General features: G+C 40.6%; 1 protein-coding gene across 1 annotated transcript in view; it reads left to right on the forward strand.

Moving 5' to 3' along the window:
• The window catches only part of LOC104273702 (serine/threonine-protein phosphatase 4 regulatory subunit 1-like), a 30,821-nt gene extending 13,729 nt beyond the window's left edge, over positions 1–17,092 (forward strand). The window contains 10 exon segments of the mRNA XM_009869109.1: positions 3,730–3,905; positions 8,455–8,550; positions 9,814–9,999; positions 11,472–11,633; positions 12,244–12,305; positions 12,307–12,336; positions 13,745–13,865; positions 13,959–14,093; positions 15,083–15,224; positions 16,905–17,092. Of these exon segments, the coding sequence (XP_009867411.1) occupies positions 3,730–3,905; positions 8,455–8,550; positions 9,814–9,999; positions 11,472–11,633; positions 12,244–12,305; positions 12,307–12,336; positions 13,745–13,865; positions 13,959–14,093; positions 15,083–15,224; positions 16,905–17,068 (1,274 nt within the window). The 3' untranslated portion in view covers positions 17,069–17,092.
• Positions 17,093–18,382: the final 1,290 nt, after the last annotated feature.

Raw genomic sequence — 18,382 nt, forward strand, 5'->3', positions numbered from 1 at the left:
GCCACAATGTGGGGTCAGTTGGTCACATTCCTGTATAAAAACTGTGCTTATAAGTTAGACTGTTAGTGCCTGCAGTAAAAGCCTAAAATATGTTGTTAATGGATGAGTAGGTGAGGAGAAAATAAAGAAGAAACTCCTCTTATTTTTACATTTTAGTTACTTGCATCTCTGTACCCATTAACGCAGCCCATAGCTTTTGCCTCTGAGTAAGAAGTAAGGGTAGGGAAGGCAGATCCTTCACAAAAAAGAAGAGAGCGTGCCACTTAGAAATAACCATGTCTTCTCCTGAACATCAGTAGAAACAGAAAATAAAACAACGAAGCATATTGAAAGAACAGAAAATCCTGAGGACCAGAAAATTTAATAAGGCCAGGTAAAACGTGCTTTTGAATTTAAAGATTGTGCCAGGTATTTAGGATGGAGGTATAGTGGCCAAAAGTAAAGTAATTGCTCGTTGAAAAATACTTCTCACCTCAAGCAAAAGTCAAAGGAAGAAAATGATAATTAGAAGATGGTTTAAGATGTAGTGAACATTTATAGAATCCGAGAATGATTTGAGTTGGAAGGCACCTTATAGATCATCTAGTTCCAACCCTCCGCCATGGGCATGGATGTCTCCCACTAGGCCAGGTTGCTCAAAGCCCCATCCAGCCTGGCCTTAGACACTTCCAGGGAGGGGACTTCTATAATTTCTCTGGACAATCTGTTCCAGTGCCTCACCACCCTCACAATAAAGAACTTCTTCCTAATGTCTAATCTAAATCTGCCCTGCTCCAGTTTAAAACCATTGCTTCTCGTCCCATTGCTACACACCATTGTAAACACTCCCCAGTGTTCTTGTAGCCCCCTTTAGGTAACTGGAAGGCTTCTCTAAGGTCTCCCTGCAGCCTTCCCCAGACTGAACAACCCCAACTCTTAGCCCGTCCTCATAGGGAAGGTGTTCCATCCCTTTGATCATCTTTGTGGCCCTCCTCTGGACCCACTTCAACAGGATTCACTTTATCTTAACAGTGTAAAACTTGAGTTCTGTGTTACACACAAAACTGACCCTTACACTCCCAATTTTCCCTGAAGGTTGTTGTGAAAGCTGGTTAGCCAGCAGATTCCCTGGCAGTCTCCCTCCTAAAACCTTGCTTCCCAGGCATTTTTCTGTGTCATGTGTGGGAGGGGTGCCTTATACTTTACTTATACCTTTAATGGTTTTCTGGAAAACATTACCTGTCTTATGGCAGTAGGAAAGATCTTTGAGGGAGATGGGGAGGAGCAGCAGCCACCTCGGTCAGGAAGGTGTTGGCACTGATCCATGGGCTGTTTCTGTGTGTGATGGGATTATGAGGGGATATGCCCTCGCACCTGAGCCCCAGGGTAGTGAAGACAGCTCATGAGGATGCTGTCTCAAGCTTCTGTGTCTTCAAGGCAGCCCCCTTAGAACTGTGTTCAGGTATGATGCTCACACATGCTCTTCCTCCTTTACTAAGAACTCTGCTATTCTGGAGCCTTCCATAGTGACCATGCTTGGCTTTTTTTTTTTTTCTTTTTTTTTTATTTTTGTCTGGGACCTGCAGAGGTTTATGGACTTAAGGCCATTTACCTTTCAGTGAATGACAGCACTGGAGTCACCGTTTTTGGCAGGACCTGTGGAGAAGCAGTCAAAGAAGAGGGAAGGCACTTGCCAATCAGTGAAATCCTTGGGAGTTTGGCCTCTTCTGTCCCTCATCCCCACATCTTGGAATTGCAGAACTGACGAGAAGCTGAGATGCACATTTATGTCATGTAGTTCCCCTAGGGTAGGCAGAGGAAATCAGGATACATACGTTCTCTATCCCATTAAGCCCCTAAGCAATGGTAGTCCAGGTGTGAAGGCTGACAGTGGGGCATAGGTGAGGAACATGTCTTGGAAAATTCCCAGTTATTGCTGTAGATACCTTCACTTCTATTACTAGAAGTAATCTTTGGAGCTCTGTGTGGACTTTTCAGTAAATATATAACTCAGTGTTGAAGCAGTATTAGTTACCTAGTCAGGGTAAGCTTTCTTGACTTTGAAGTGAAAATGAGAGGAGTGTACATTTTTCATGAAGCTGTCCTTCATGAAAGAAGTCTTGATGAAAAATGTCACCTTGATGTGCAGCAGAATATAATTCTTTTTAATTTTCTTATTTGATTTCTCTAAATGCGAATGAACTGGAGATCAGACAACCTTAGCAGATACTCTGATACGACCGGCTGTTTTGCATGATTTTGAGGTGGTTTATCTTATAAGTTCTGGAGGAATTTACTTACCTTTGTAGTATCATATATTATAGATATATATTGAAACTATATTTTCTAACATAATGTGGTTTATAGTGGAAGTATTAGTATGGTGTTGGGTTTGTTTTAAGTTACTAACTTGCTGTGTTGAAGTGAATTACAATAATACAGGGAGAAAATTTTTCAGTTACTGATTATTTGGTGAAATTTGACACAGTTATGGGGTTAGTATTGCATATTGTAAAGAATTATCTTTAATCCTGCTCATCAGACTCCACCTGGAAACCAGTGAACCTGTGGGATATTTTTCAATTTTTGCTAAGATTATACTTTATGTATTATATAATATTATATATTATACATTATAATTTTGCTGTATTGTGTATCTGTTTCTTCTATCTAAAAATGAGTCCAACTTTATTTCTTGCCAATAACTCTACGAAAAAAGGTAGAGGGAGAGATAAGATTCTGTAACTTAGTATGGCAATGTGAGATTAAAAATAAGCATATGGTTTGTAACTTAATTTCATAATGAGCATTTTAAGTAACCTTGGAAAAGCTGAAATCTTCTAGGTAGCTGGGTAAATTTAATGGGTCAGAAGATTGTTCTTCTCACCTTCCTGGAAAGAAGCAGAGAAGGAGAGAGGCAGGGGATGGTTGGCTCCAATGCCTCATCTGTTTTTGGCAGGGTATATCCAAGGAACATTGCTCAACAAAGCTTTTTTTAGTTAGCAGTAAGCAGAGAGATGGAAAGCAGACCAGTCTCAGAAGTGCTGGATCTTTTTCAAAAGAGTGGATGACAGTGTGAAGTGCTAATGCCTTCTTTTGATGAATACGAGGACATCAAACAATGCAGCATTCATTATTTGTTTGTAGGATGCAAGGAAGCTAAAGTCCAGAGAAGAGTTACTGGGAGTCTAGCATCTTGGTATATAGATCATGTGTTAGCATTGCTATAAAAAACTAAGAATTTAATGACCATATAGAGAGACAGACACAGCCTCTCAGAACAAAGTCCTTTCTGCATGAATAAATCTGTTCTCAACCTTTATTTGAATTACTTTTTGCTTCTCTCTCTTATTCCCACCTCCCACAAAAGACCCAGTTAGTAAGTTAGTATTCACGTGCTCTTATGCCCGAAAGACTGTTTATACAATTAGTATGTACCGAGATTTTTAAAGAACTGATCCTGACATAACAGCAGTCTCTTACTCCTGAGTTTTTTTTGCTCTAGTGACAAATTTCACTGAACTGTAGTATGATTGAGCATCTTAGGAAGAGTGGAGTCCTGCTCTGCCTTTACATTTTGCTCTATTTGTCCCCAGTTTGGGATATACTAACAGTCAAAAATAATAAATTTGTATGTCTCCTGTAGTTCTTCTGTCGTCTTTAATTAGTCACTGTCTGAAAGCTGATTTGTGGACTTGCCAGAAGTTTATTGCAGTTCAGTCTCATGTATTTCTCTTTCATATGCTGCAGCACAAGTGGAGGTGTTGTCTGCTGCACTCAGAGCATCCAGTTTGGATCCTCAAGAAGAGACAGTGGCCAGTGTTGGCAAGGGAACGGATTCGCAGACTGAATTAACCATCGATGACCAACAAAATTTTAAACCTATACTGGGTGATATTGTGCCTTTAATTGGTGACACTGTCGAGGTAAGAAGCGAGTTTTGTACTCTATTTTTTTTCCCATTAGGATTTTCAAGGCTCTAGTAACAGAGCTGTGTTTTGTGTTTGTGTGGTAACTGCAGCCAAATGCTTCCTGCTTCTGACTAGTGTGTGGCGTTTGGTTTTATTGGCTGGTATTGAAGTGCTAGCTAGTAAAATAAAAGGAGCTGTGTTGGGTGCCCTTTTTTTTCCAGTTCTGAGCTTGTCCTTGTAAATTCTTGAAATTGTTTCCATTAAAATCTCTGTTGTGACTATCCCATTTTAAGATATTTTAGTGCTGCTGCAGTTTATTACTGTGAAATTGCCTCCGTTAGAACAGAGCTTCCCTCATTTCATCTGGATAAGGAGATGTTTTGTTCCCTGTTGAAATGTTTTACAGTAGTTTGCAGGACCTGAACTCGTAAGTCAGTAATCTAGGATGTTGTATGGACTGCTGAAAGAGTCATAGAATTGTTTTGGTTGGAAAAGACCTTTGAGAGTGCAACTATTAACCTAGAACTGTCAGGTCCACCATCACATAACTAAGCACCACATCTATGCGTCTTTGAAATACCTCCAGGAATGGTGACTCACCTACCTCCTTGGGCAGCCTGTGCCAGTGCTTAACCCTTTCAGTGAAGAATTTTTTTCTTAATGTCCATTGTAAACCCCTGGTGCAACTTGAGGCCATTTTCTCTTGCACTGTCACTTGGGAGAAGAAACCAACCCCCACCTCCTCACAACCTCTTTTCAGGTAGTTGTGGAGAGAATAAGATCCCCCTTCCTCCTCCTTTTCTCCAGAGCAGTTCTCTCAGCTGCTCCTCATAACACTTGTTCTTGAGATCCTTCACCAGCCTCATAGCCCTTCTCTGGACACACTCCAGCACCTCAATGTCTGTCTTGTAGTGAGGGGCCCAAAACTGAATTCAGGATTTGAGGCGCAGTCTCACCACTGCTGGGCACAGGGGAACAGTCACTGCCCTAGTGCTGCGTTGCTGATGCAAGATAAAGTGGATTCTAGCAATTAGTAACATTTTAAAGTTTTTTTAATTCTTCAGCACTGCCCCCTGACCTGACTCAAATCAGTGGCATTTGCTACAGTTTTCTGTTCTGTACTGGTTATTAGGCTAAAGCTACTATGTTTGCTGCATGTAGTGCCACGAGATCTGGTGGTATTAAAAGCTATGGCTGTGTAGGAAGCAATGGTTCCAAAATATACTCAATAAAAGCACAGAAGGTGATTTTGTGGATCTTATTGCCTAAGTGGTATTTTCAAATGAAATTTTGATAAACGTCTTTGAAAAATCTAGGAGTTGACATCAGTCCAGTGCAAACATTTTTCAACCTTCTTTATTCAGAATAGTGTTTGTAGATAACACTTAATTAACTTTTCACCTAAGCTGTTGAACTGTTGGTGAAAAGAGCACCTTTTGGCAAGAGGACTACCATGTAGCCCAAAAACGTGGGGAATGGGGGAATGTGATGTGTATTTGGATACTGCTGTTCATGCACAATCATAATTTAACACTACAAGTGTGTTTGTTTCTTTTAAGCAAACAAACCAACTTGCCCTAATTCCTGAGGTCAGGCTTGATATGTTTATCATAGGATCTGTTGTAATTACTTGTTTCTGATGCTAACCTGTAAAATGATAGTGTAAATGTATCTTCTGTCCTTCTAATTTTTGGGGGTGATGAGGATGGTGTTTCTTCAGAGGGAACTGTCCTGTGTTTTCTTTCTTTGCAGAGTGTGATGCTGACGGAAAGTTCAAGAATCTGTCATATTGCTGGGTTTTACATGTTTCAGATTTAAAAGGATGCTCTTAATCTGTCAGTTCCTTTTTTATACTGGCACTGAATCAAGTCCTCATTTTACAAGTGAAAGGATATTCTAGTAATGACCTAGAATTTAGGAATCATGCTGTGATCTGTTGAGCAAGTGGACTGTTCCCCCTAGCAGTGAAGAGAACTCTGATTTTTGCAGGTGTTTTTTTGTTGGCTTTTTTTTTGCTGTTGAGGGGAGAGCTGTTTTGTTTTTTAAGTCTCAGCGTAGCAATGTATCAGAGCGTACTGGACACTAGAAAAATCTAGCTACAGCATTTTGTATTTGAAAGCAGCCTTCACAGCTGCACACATACCACAAAGCAAAATCACACTTTGCTTGCTCTTCTGCACCCATATGGGTTCCCGAAGGAGTTAATGTACATGTTAAGAGGGATTCTTTATTGAAAGAAAAGCAAATGTAAGCCTCAAGAAATCTCAGTAGATGAGTGTGGGGGTTGTCTTCTTTCTTTATTTTTGCTTATTTTTGTTTGATGTAGAGGGAGAAGGGAAGGAAAAGAAAGAGGAAGGAAACGACTAAAATCAGCTCACCTCCGGCACAAGCACTTCTCTTTAAGAAGAGGGTGGGTGTCGGGTGGAGACGGGACCCCTGACTCTGGCCTCCTCTTTCTTCTCCTTGTTCGGGCCAGCTGCCCTGTCAAGAAGTGCCAGCACAGCTTGTCGTGGTGCTGTGGGCTTTGTGTGCAACCCGTGGCGCAGAGCAGGATCTGTGCAGCACAACCGTGGAGCTCCTGTTTTGCTGCAGCTAAAGAAAACCTCCTGTAAGAGATTTGTAAAGCCATGACAAATACTGTGCATCTCAGAGGTCGATGTTCACCAGTCTGGTACACAAGAAGCTCTCAGGCTAAGCCCTGCTGAATTTTTTATGTCCTGACTCTCTGCAATGCTGAGTTCAGTGTGTGCATGTTACAGGGAAAAAGTACAGATGGAACTTCATGTGCAGGAATAGAGATCCTGCATTGACTTAAATACCAACTGATGCTGTGGTTCTTCTGTACCAAGGCTCTTCCTTTCTGGAATGCATATTTGACTTTAAAAGCGACTGGGTAAAAATGTTCCCATCTGTGACAACCACCAGTATATTTAGTTGTTCAACTTGATCCAATCAATAAAGTATTTATTTTTATCTTTCTTTTTTAAACTTAGCCTTTTAGAGCTGGGGCAGCAGGGATTGTGCAATGGAGGCTTTTCATTTTTATTGCAGCAGAGTGACGAGCGTACAGTCCCATGAACCCGGGCAAGTCACGGAAAGCCCTGTGGCTAAGTTGTACTGGTGGCCTCTTAATGTCTTGATTTGAAAGAAGTCAAAGCCAGTGACTTCCTGGCAAGGCTGAAATGATCTCTTTTTTTTCTGGAGGGAAAAAAGAGAAAAAGAAAAAGGCTAAGAAGGAGTGAAGAATTGACTGGCAAACTAAAATCCTGCAGAGATGGTTTTCAGAGCCTCTGGATGTTTTGTAGTCTGAGTTGTATACTGCTGGGCATGTTTAGTTACTTGCAGTTCTCTTCTTTCCTTGGTCTTTTGACACCTTCTTGCTGCCGCTCGATAAGCCTCACAGGTGACTTGGGCTGCTGTGCCAGCAATATGCAATTGCCTCACAGCTCTGCCTGTTCTTTATCACCTGTAATTATACCTCAGTGACTAAAATTACAACCCAGTGCTTAGATGAAAGCAGCTCACAGAAGAGGAAAAAGCAACTGTCTGAAGTCAAACCAAGGAAGGCAGATGGTGTCCTGGGGTCTTTCTTGAAGAAGTTAACAGGTTGCTGGAAAATTCTCATTGTCAAACCGATCTGAACAGCTGGTAGGGGAGGCATGTTCTTGGTGCTTGTCTTGACCCCAAGAGCTCGTTCTGCAGTGCCTGTGAATAGATAACTTGCCTCATATCTAGCAAAAAAATGCTTTTGTCCTATTCTACCACACAGCAGCCTGATCTGCTTTTCAAGTATTCATCACATACTCCTTGAAATTCACAGTTGATTATGCAAAGTCCATTATATTTGGGGAACTCCACTGGTATAGAAAGTGACAGTGCATCCTCTCAGCAGCACAGTCTGTCATAGCGTGTCAAACCTTTGTTGCTCAGTTGAGTTCCAAAACAGTCTCGGTTCTTACCTTCAGGGCCCAAATGTGTAGCCAGGGTGCTAAAAAATGTTTTAATACAACTCCTAAGAGAGCTGATGAGTAGTGTCGGCAGCTATGAGCCACTAGGACTGTGTTATAAGGTGAAACTCATCTGTAGGAAAAGTTATAAAAAAATGGTATCTAGGAAAGGAGAGCAGGGAAACTCTCATCAGTTTCTACTCTGAAGTGTGAGTGTTTTTGACCTTTTCCTAGCACAATTCCAAAGCAGCAAATCCAACAAATACAGATGTTTTCCCTTTTTCCCTTCAGGGGAGAAGTGATGTGACCCATATGTTAGTCACATTTTCCTCAGTGCAGTCTCAAAGGTACTCCTTTCCTGTGATTTTCGCTCTGTAAGAATCAAAATAGAGCAGAAAAAGAGGAGCCTGTGTTTGAAATTGAAAGTAAAGATTCATCTTACAGACTTCTTGATTTTGGGCTGTAGCAAAATTGTATTTGATATTAAAACATGTATTCCTTTAATCTAAGAAAAAGACTCTGAGGTGAGGACGGCACTTCTTGATGTTGACATTTGTTTTGTGTTTAATCCTTGAGTGTGACTATCTTGTGACTATTTTTTTTTCTTTTACTCATAGAATATGGATTCTACACTTCACTATATTCATAATGATTCAGATTTGAGCACCAACAGTAGTTTCAGCCCTGAAGAAGAAAGAAAATCCAAAGTACAGGTAAATGACAATAACTTCTGTTTTTCCTACATATGTCAGATAACTTATTTTTTCTATGTATATGGGGATTTGTCATTTTTGATTTAATGTAATTTCTATTAAATACGGCAAACCTCTTAAATAAGTAGTTTTAAAATATTCTGTGTTTCCAGAGATAATGGCTTAATTGAGCAGTTGCTTCTGTTTTATTTATATATGAGATGACAGTATCTTTTGACATGAGGTAACGGTTGTCATAGACTTTCAGGATTTGGCTTCGTTTGGTTTAATTTTCTATGGAAACTATCCTATAATGGAAATTAGATTATTGAGGAAACAGGATTTTTGTTAAATGCTTTGAATGGAACCACCCTCAGCCCGTGACAGCTTTTTGCAGAAAAGTTGTGAAAGTGTTTCGTTAACCTCAAACTGTCTCTTTGTTATTTTTCTCCCAAAAGGAATCCAATGTTTGTTATTGCATAGTTCAGTATAAAGTGTGCCGCCCTGCACCAGTGTGATTCCCTGAGTGAGAGCTTCGGTCCCTCTTGTTGCCTGTGTGAGCTGAGCTATTGAGCAGCTGTGATGGGGAAATGCTCTTGTGCACCCCCTTGGGTAGAGTCAGTGCCTGAGATAAACTGACGGTAGCTGAAGCAAAGACAGTGTTGAAGTCAATGCAAAGAGGTTTTCACAAAATTTTAGTTGAAATTCTTCAGTTTCTCAGTGGAGGCAAGGATTGGTCTTCGCCAGAAATTTCTTCGTCTTTGGAGAGGTCTTTTTCTTCCCAATGACTATTTAGGGAGTTTGGAAGCAGTGTTGAATGCAGTATACTCTGCCCCTTTTCCTTCCTGCCCTTCCCAAGGCATTATAAGGTTTTGAGAGGAATGAGAAAATTATTTTTGAGCAAATATCATCATTTGGCGTTCTGCTATTTTTATGGGTGAGTTAAAAGGGCCAGTTGGCAGAGTCTGTGGACCTGAATGTTTGTAGAAAGGTAGAAGATAGTCTCAGTTTGCTGGCCTGCCTAAGTAGGCAGTGATCCCCTCACTCATTTGTTACGTTGGTCTGTGTATTTTCAAATAGCTCCCAATCATGTCGTTGTTTCTTTGAAACTTTTTTGGTGGTACTTATGACCTTTCCATTCTTATTAAGAGATTGCAGTTAAATACTACTTGATAATTGTGGGGGGAAAAAATATTCTTCTGACACAGGGTGCCCTGGATTTTTAGTAAGTCTTATGAGGATTTTTTGAAGATAGCTAAACACTCTACCCTTTTCTTGCTGTAGGATGTTGTACCTCAAGCCTTGCTGGATCAGTATTTATCAATGACTGATCCATCTCGCGCACAAACGGTTGATACCGAGATCGCCAAGCACTGCGCCTACAGCTTGCCAGGTGTGGCACTCACCTTAGGCAGGCAGAATTGGCACTGTCTGAAAGATACCTACGAGACGCTGGCATCTGACATGCAGGTAGGGTCAAGAAGCTCTGATAGTGAATGATTTGGAATTCTGTGATGTGACAAGGAATTATCTACGATGATTTCTCTTGTTTACTGAAAGTTAGGTTTCTCTGCTTTTTTTACGTTTTCCACTTCTTTTGCATTTTCCACTGCTGGTATTAGTTGCTCATATAACAAATGAAAGTGGAACGGTTGTCTCGGGGGAAGCTGGGTGTCCGTGGTGCTCAGGTAAGAAGGAAACGGGGCAGTTTGAGTGGGAGGCAGATCTCCAGTGGGAACGTGAGGAATGGTTTCCAGTTTATTCTTCTCACTGGAGATGACACTGCTTGGGATTCTTACCGGTACGAGAACTCGGGCTGTGCTGCTGTGCGTGAGCAGACATGTGCCCCTGGAGGCACGTCTGGAGCTCAGTGAGTCAGCCTCACGCCCGGCCTCTCAGTGCTGCACCCGGTTAATGCCTTGCAGCATTGCTGTTTTAAAACCCGATACTGGAAATAGCAGTATTTTCCTTGTTGTCAAGTGGTAAGGAGGTGGTTTTGTGCCTGTTACTGTTGGTTTACAGTTGTTTCCCAGTCCTCCCTCGTTTCCTTTTCTGGAGATGATATTTTTATTTTTTTAAACGTTCTCAGACTACTTGACCTCTCTTGAACTTGCTGCTTGCTGTCAGAGCAGCAGTTCTCAGTGATATGTAGTGAGTAATTTTATACGTGGCTATTGCTCAGATTTTCCAAACTCTTTTGCAGCCATTAAAAATAACCAGCTAATAAGTGTAAAACATAAGGAAAAACAAACTGCCCTGTATTCAAGACTGTCCAGAGTTTATCACCGGTCTAATCTGAATTAACATTGAATCACCAAAGCAGGGCAAAACAACAGGACCCATGTTAATTGGAAAGTGCTGGCTAAAGAATAGATGCTATTTTATTTTTAAAAAGACTTCCTTGAAATAGTGCTCCATTAAACGATGCCCTCTCAGTTTAGGGTGAGTGAAAGCTCTATTGGTCCTTGGACTGCTGGGCACTCAGTGTGGGTGAAACTTTGCCTATTATGGAAGCTAAAATATGCCAGCTGAAATATTATGGGATATATATCTTACACTATTTCACAAGTTACATGAGTGAGAGACTAGTAGTACAGAACTAATTCACCTAAAAGACTTCAAAGCAGAGAATAATGTACGGAGGAGTACTGTTGTCAGTTACTGACACCTGGAAAATTAAAATATTTTCATTACTTCTGTTTGCCTAGTTGATTGATATTCAGACAGAAGAAATGATACCTCGACATTTGTCTTACTGCCTTTCTTTTTCTTTTCCTCTCTTTTATTTCCAGTTTAATTTTCAGTTTTTACATGAGAAGAGTTGAATGTATTTTTAAGTACTGTAGCTTGCTGACAGTCCAGCTTGGATACTGACCCTCAAGCTAAAATACAGCACTTGAGATGATACATCAATAAAATTAATTAATTTATTTATTTTACAGTGGAAGGTTCGGCGGACACTAGCATTTTCTATACATGAACTTGCTGTAATCCTTGGAGACCAGCTTACAGCTGGAGATTTAGTTCCTGTTTTCAATGGCTTTTTAAAAGATCTTGATGAAGTCAGGATAGGTGTGCTCAAACACTTGCATGACTTTCTGAAGGTATGTCTGTGTTCAGCTCTGGTCAAGTGCAATTACATATTTTGCTTCATTTCTTTGTATGCACTTGTTTTTAGCGTAACACCGGTATAATTTTGTCGGAATCCATACAGATGTCTGTTGAATGCTAGAGTGTATTTTTGCAGGAGATCTGTGTTGCTGATCTGTGTTACTTTCTTTTCACTGAAGAGGCTGGTTTGTGCATGTTTATTCAATGTATAGGTGTCAGTAGATGGTATTAAGTTTTTTGATGGCTCTGATGTCTCTATTCTTCTCAAACTTCTAAATTTCTTCTGGAATTTTTCTGTAACTGTCTCATTTTTGGAGCTGAAAGACGCAAATCTTAAAACCTTTAAAAGCAATACTATCTGTACTGCTTACACTTCCTGTTTCCTACAGTAAAAGTAGGGACTAGATCAGATTTTGAGTTTGGTAGTGCCCCGTGTGATTTTACAGACTTAAGCGTGATAGGATTTAGCTCAGGAAAGCAACTCTATTGTGAAGATTCCTTAGAAGGAAAAAATTTACAAGTGCTTCATTAGTTGCATTTTAAGGCTTGTGTTCTGTCTGCTGATTGTACCCTACCTTTCTCTATGTAACTTTATTGTTGCAGCTTCTTCACGTTGACAAAAGACGAGAGTATCTTTATCAGCTTCAGGAATTCCTAGTGACTGATAAAATGGCGTTTTCGTGCTGAGCTGGCTGAGTATGTAGTCTTCTGGAAGCTTGTTTTTATTGTTATGGGTATTTAAAAATGTTAAAATCTTACATGTTTTACTGTGATGATCTTCATTTAATTTTTAATTAGTGGGTAGTCATTTTTCTTTAGTGTATATAAAAGTGGATGAGCACTTGTCCCACTTATTAAATATTCTCAGCAGTTGCATATCATTTATAACAGTTGGAACTTGAGTGTCTCTTCCCATCACCATACGTTGAGAACGTTACCCTTTCATAAAAAAGAAGCTGCCAAAAGAGAAGGTCATATCTGGTTGCTCTTGAAGTCAATGGAAGTATTCTAGCAATTTGACTTCAAGTTGCTGTATTTAAGAGTAGGCTGAATTCGTGACCGTGAAACAGAGGAGAACGAGATCTTTAGGGGAGAGTAAAGAAAGTGAGTAGCAGGGTAGCGAGTTTTGACTTAATTTGAACAGACTTTGGCTTTTTCATGGATGTAGTACGTAGGAGCCTATGGAAGGCAGCTCTGAAGGGTCAAGCTGGTCAGGAAAACTAGCAGAGGAAGGAACTTGTGAAATTCAACAAGGGCAAGGTGCCAAGTCCTGTGTGTGGGAAGGGAGAGCCTCTGACAGGGGGACAGACTGAGGACTGGCTGCCCTGGGAGCAGCTCTGCTGGAAAGGGCCAGAGTATGGCGTGAGGACAGTGAGCTGAACGTGAGCAGCACAGTGCTGGGCTGTATCAGCAGGGGCACAGCCAGTGTATCAAGGGAACAGATTAACCCCTTCTAGGCAGCACTCGCTAGATGTCATCTGGAGCTGTACATCTATACCAGTGCAGGAAAGATGCTGCTGAACTGGAACAAATTCAGCAGCCGGCAACCAAGATGATCAAGGCTGCAGCACTTAGCCTGTGAGGGGAGACTGTGCAACCAGGGCTTTGTTGAAGATAACTGATCGTTTCTCTAGTTGCCCAGTACTCCAAGGTAGTAACAGTTTATAGATTTGATAATCAGGGTACTTAAGTGACCAAAGATACTTACCAGACTAAGTCAGGGTAGTAGCTTTGTAGCTGTACATGTGTCCTATGTGTGAGAAGTATTTACCAGGTACTTGGATGTACGTGCGCACTGTGGTGTCATTCACAGTGGGCTCGCTCTGCTGCACGTGCAGTGTAGCCATTGCCAGGTCCCTCTGCCTCTCCTCTAGTTTTTCACTTGAGGTTATGCAGCATTTTGCTGTTTTTCTAAATAAGCATCGATTTGAACTTTGCAAGTTGACCCATAGTCAAACTTACAGCATTGAAAAATAGATTTTGCTTTCAGAAACTTTACTGTGGCCACATTGCATATTTGGCAAGTGTTGCCATAGTCACAGTTAAAGTCACCTTTCATCTTCTTATAATATGTTCTCTGTTTGGTTTTTCTTCTGTCTTGTAGGCAGCTGATCTTGCTTCTAGATCTGTACAGTGCCAGAGACATTTATGACTACTTGCGACCTATTGCGTTCAGCCTCTGTGCAGACAAAGTGTCTTCTGTCCGTTGGATTTCTTACAAGCTGGTAAAGCAATCTAAGTAAATTCAGGGTTTCAGACTTCTGAGGGTTGGTGGTCAGAAGTAATTTTTGTTTTTTCTTTCTTCTCATTTCTTCAAGGTTAGTGAAATGGTAAAAAAGCTGTATATGGCTTCAACATCAACCTTTGTGGTAGACCTCATGAATGAACTTGTTGAAAAGTTCTGTAGATGCAGCAAGTGGTCTGGTCGGCAAACTTTTGTCTTTATTTGCCAGGTGAAATGTCTTTTTTTTTTTGGTTTTTTTTTGTTTTGCAGGGTGGTGATGGTTAAGAATTAAGGGGGCAGGGGATGATAGCAACTGGAACTCTTCAGCTGCCTACTGACACTGTTTTCAGGAATGTTTGAGAATTTTGTTTCCAAGGCAATGGGTTTCAAGGCTGCTTTTTTTCAATGTTGCTCCACAGATGAACTTGAGTGCATCTTTAGCTCAGCATATTAACATTAGGTTGTTGAATCTGATGTTGAATATAAAACAAACACATAGCAAAATAGTCTCTGAGTTGGTAGCCTCCCCTGTTGCTCAGCATGAAGTGAGATTTATATAATATGCTGCAGCAGCCTACTGCTTCCTATAGAAATGAGACACTAGAAGTTGCCTTTACCTCCTGAGCCAAGTAGTGCAGTGTGGCCAAAACCAATATATTCTCAGCGAAATAAACAGAAGAGTTGAAACTAGCTGTGGCCTCAAGGAAGTGGTCAAGTTTTGAGGCAGACTGGGAGCCAACATGCCTGCTGCCTAGGTGGGGCAGTTCTTTGAAGTATTTGGAGAAATAATAATAGTCAGTTTTGAGCTTATTTAGAGAAACATGTCTGAGTCCAACAGATGTTTATTGAGGTGGACCATTCTTGTCTTAATATAGAGCTCAGGTAAAGCAAAGACTAAATCAGTCCTGAAAATTATTAGGAAGGATTTCTGCTTTTCTTTGTTTCCAAGTGATAACAGTGATTAAAAAAAAAAAATATTATCAGACTTCATACAAAATAAAATGAGCTTCTAAGTGAGCCTGAATTTCCTCAGCCCTAACTTGCTTCCTTGTGTACAACTTTTGTGCTAGAAAGTACTGTACCATATTTTAAAAATTTGTGGATATTACATACTGTATTCATGCTATGAAGGTAATGAGATGCTAGCTCTGATGATGTATTGAGATTTTATCCTCACTGTGCTGAAATCTAACGAAATGGCTTCTGTCTTCTTGCCAGACTATCAGCGAAGATGACTGCCTGCCCATGGACCAGTTTGCTGTGCATCTGTTGCCACACTTACTGCACTTGGCATCTGACAGGGTTCCAAATGTTCGAGTCCTGCTGGCAAAAACGTTAAAGCAAACCCTTTTAGAGAAAGGTTAGTGGCAGAAGGAGTTGCAGTGGGATGACTGTGTATCTTTTTGTCCCTCTGCTTTCTCATAGTCAGCTGGGAAAGGAGGAGCAACATCAGATGTGGATTGCTCTTGCTTTTACAGTCTCTTTGGTATGGGATGTTACGATGAGCCGTGTTGTGGTAACAGAGCCACCGCTGTGTAACGTGGAAGAAATAAGAGTTCTTGCTCATATGTTAGCCTGTTCTTTTGGTACCATTTTCCCTAAGTGAGCTAGTTTGTAGAGGTGTCATCAGGGCACAGAAAGCACAATTTAACAGCTAGCAACTGTGAAGCTGTTGAGCGGTGCTCTTTATTTGGTTAAAAAGAATTTCTGTTGATGTTCTCTGTAATAAGAAAGAAAAATCATTCCATACAAATCCACCATCTGTTTTCTCAGTGGGGTAGAAGAGATGGCTAGTGTTTGTTTTTTATATTTTATGGTAGCATCGGGAAGAAAGTTTCCCTGGAGTCCCTTCAGAGAAATTAGACGTGCAGCTTTCACGTTGTAAGCTTCACTTAGGAAAGGTTTCCTGGTGCAGAGCAGATGCCGGAAGAGTCAGCAGTGCTCAGAGTCCAAAGCACCATAAAGGAAAATAGCACTAGAAATATTAACGCTGTTTTGTAAACCAGCAGAGTGTCCAGGCTTTGAATACCTCATCCAGTGACCAGTTCTAGTCACTCTTTCTTGAAGCCAGACACTGCTTTGAGGACTGCTGTTTCTAGCATAGAGAGTGTGAAGAAAAATGCAGAACGTTCAAAACACTGGGCAATGCAAAGGGTGCCAAGGCAGCGAGAACTGGCTAATTGCTAGCTCTCTTCTGCATGCTGGAGACTCTGAGCAGGCACATGTAGACAGTTAGGATGGATCAGGTGATGCACAATAGTTTACCCCATTAACTGTGCCAAGGCTGCCACTGTTCTTCCTGTTACCATGTAGTATTGGTATTTTTGTTGTTGTCCTTGTGATTTTTGTGTTCCCCACCTGGATGGTCAATCTCTATTCTCCATTGCCACGGAGTAAGCTTATAATGTAGGTGATCCCTGCCTCAGAGATGCTCGGTTTACGATATGGGATGGTGGATGGATTATTAAAGGCAGATTTTAAAAAGAAGTTCAGAAGTTTAAAAAACTTCTCAGGTCTACATTGGTCTTCCTATGACCTGTTTGTAGTTACACTGCTTTTATGCAACTTGTATAGATCGCAAAATCTGTCAGATATCAGAACTTCTTCCACTCTTACTTCATTTGATCTTAGTTTTTTTCTTTGATGATTACCTGGCAGGCGTGCCAGTGAAATCGAGTGGCATTGCCATGGGTTTGTGATATCTGCTCTCCATCACAAATAGAAGCACGCTCTTTCTGAGTCTCTTCTGGGTTTTTTATTCCTCCGTGGTCATGGACATGTCACACTTACATACTGAGGGACCAGCAATCCTGTGCTCAAACAGCACTGTTAGAGCAACTGTGCCCTGAAACATGGAATGATGTTTTTGTTTTTTCAGGTGAATTCATAGGTATATTCAGAAGTGTATTGTGTCCCTGCTTAGCTATTCCAGTCTGACTATACCTGTACACTGTCTCCTGAAATTTTGAATCTAGTATGATAGTATGATGGGGTTGTGCTGTCTTTTCCTTCTATAAGTCTTGTGCGTTTTCTCTTACAGAATATTTTCTAAACTCTGCCAACTCGCATCAAGAAGCTGTGGAACAAACAATTATGGTGCTTCAAATGGATGATGACAGTGATGTTAAATATTTTGCGAGCATACACCCTGCCAGTACCAAAATTGCGGATGATGCCATGAGCACTGCTTCATCAACTTATTAAACAGTTCTGAATGTTGCTATAATTTAAAAAAATAATTAAACAAACTATCCTCAAATGCTTCTAAAATGGTTGATCTAGGACAACCTCTTTGGAAGGAGAGATTTCTTGCCAGATTTACCAGGTGGATGCTATCTATACCTGATACCAGGGATTTTAAGTCAAGAAAAAGTAAACATACCTGTGTCAGCTTGACTTTAGCAAAACATTGCTCAGAGGATTATTTTTGCCACCGAAGCCTTAAATCTTCTGTCTTCCTGAACAAATGAAACTTGAATTGGCAGATCATTTTCATTGTAGAAAGGATGTGACTTCCAGAGACCTGCATTGTTTCTCCTGAGGAGTTAACTTAGCAAGTATTTTCTGTAGCAACTGATAGACGAAATGGCCAGAGAGGCAAATTTATACCGGGACGTAAGGCCTCCAGTATTAGCGCTAAAAGTTTTTACCATTTGAGGACTTGATTTGTGTGCAGCTGGGCACACCCTTAAGTGGGAATAGCTCTGTTGTTTGTAAATGGGGAAAAGTAGAAATTTGGATTTCTCTTAAGGGCTCAGTGCTAACACTAAACTAGAATTTGATTTTAATCCTTAAATGCAGCATATTGCTGTACCCATTAGCAGAAAACTTTGCTGAGTACCTGTGTCCTAATTATTTTCATGCTGGTCATGACCTAAAGGAAATTTATTAGCACATGTACTTTAAGTCAGGTATTTTTAACTTGATCATGATCAGCTCTGAGGTGCAACTTTTTTCTTCATATACTGTACATATCTGTGAGCCTCCTTGGAGTGCTGCAGTCTTTAATCATGTTGTTTAAAGCTGTTGTGATACAAGTTGTTCTTTACTTGTCCAAATAAAATTTATTAATAAGATTGAAAGCAATCTTGTGACCTTTTTAAAACATTAAAAGAATAAGTTTGAAATTTAAGTGGCCTTTTTTCCTAGTTCTTTACACTTGTGACAGCTGTTGCAGGGGGAAGGGGCTTGCTTAATGATAGTGAAGAATTTTGCATTTTGAGATGGAATATACTGCAGCACAGTTGTACTTGGGCCACATAATTGAACTTTTGCAAGTATCTTTGTTGGGCTTGGGAGCCTGTCACTCCAGAGTGAAATGGTATCTTTGCTGCAGTGACAGGGAAATACTCACCTCAGTCTAGATTTTACAGGGAGCTGTGAGGTCTTTTAAACTGCCCCTAGTCTGCCTTCCATTGACTGCTTTGGTTTCCTCTCATTTCACATGACTGATACAGTGTCTCCTTCCGTGTCTTCCAGGGACAACTTCCTTAAATCTCCTTTCCTCCAGCCTGCTGA

The sequence above is a fragment of the Apaloderma vittatum genome, unplaced genomic scaffold, assembly GCF_000703405.1.
Source record: "Apaloderma vittatum isolate BGI_N311 unplaced genomic scaffold, ASM70340v1 scaffold6085, whole genome shotgun sequence".
NCBI lineage: Eukaryota > Metazoa > Chordata > Aves > Trogoniformes > Trogonidae > Apaloderma > Apaloderma vittatum.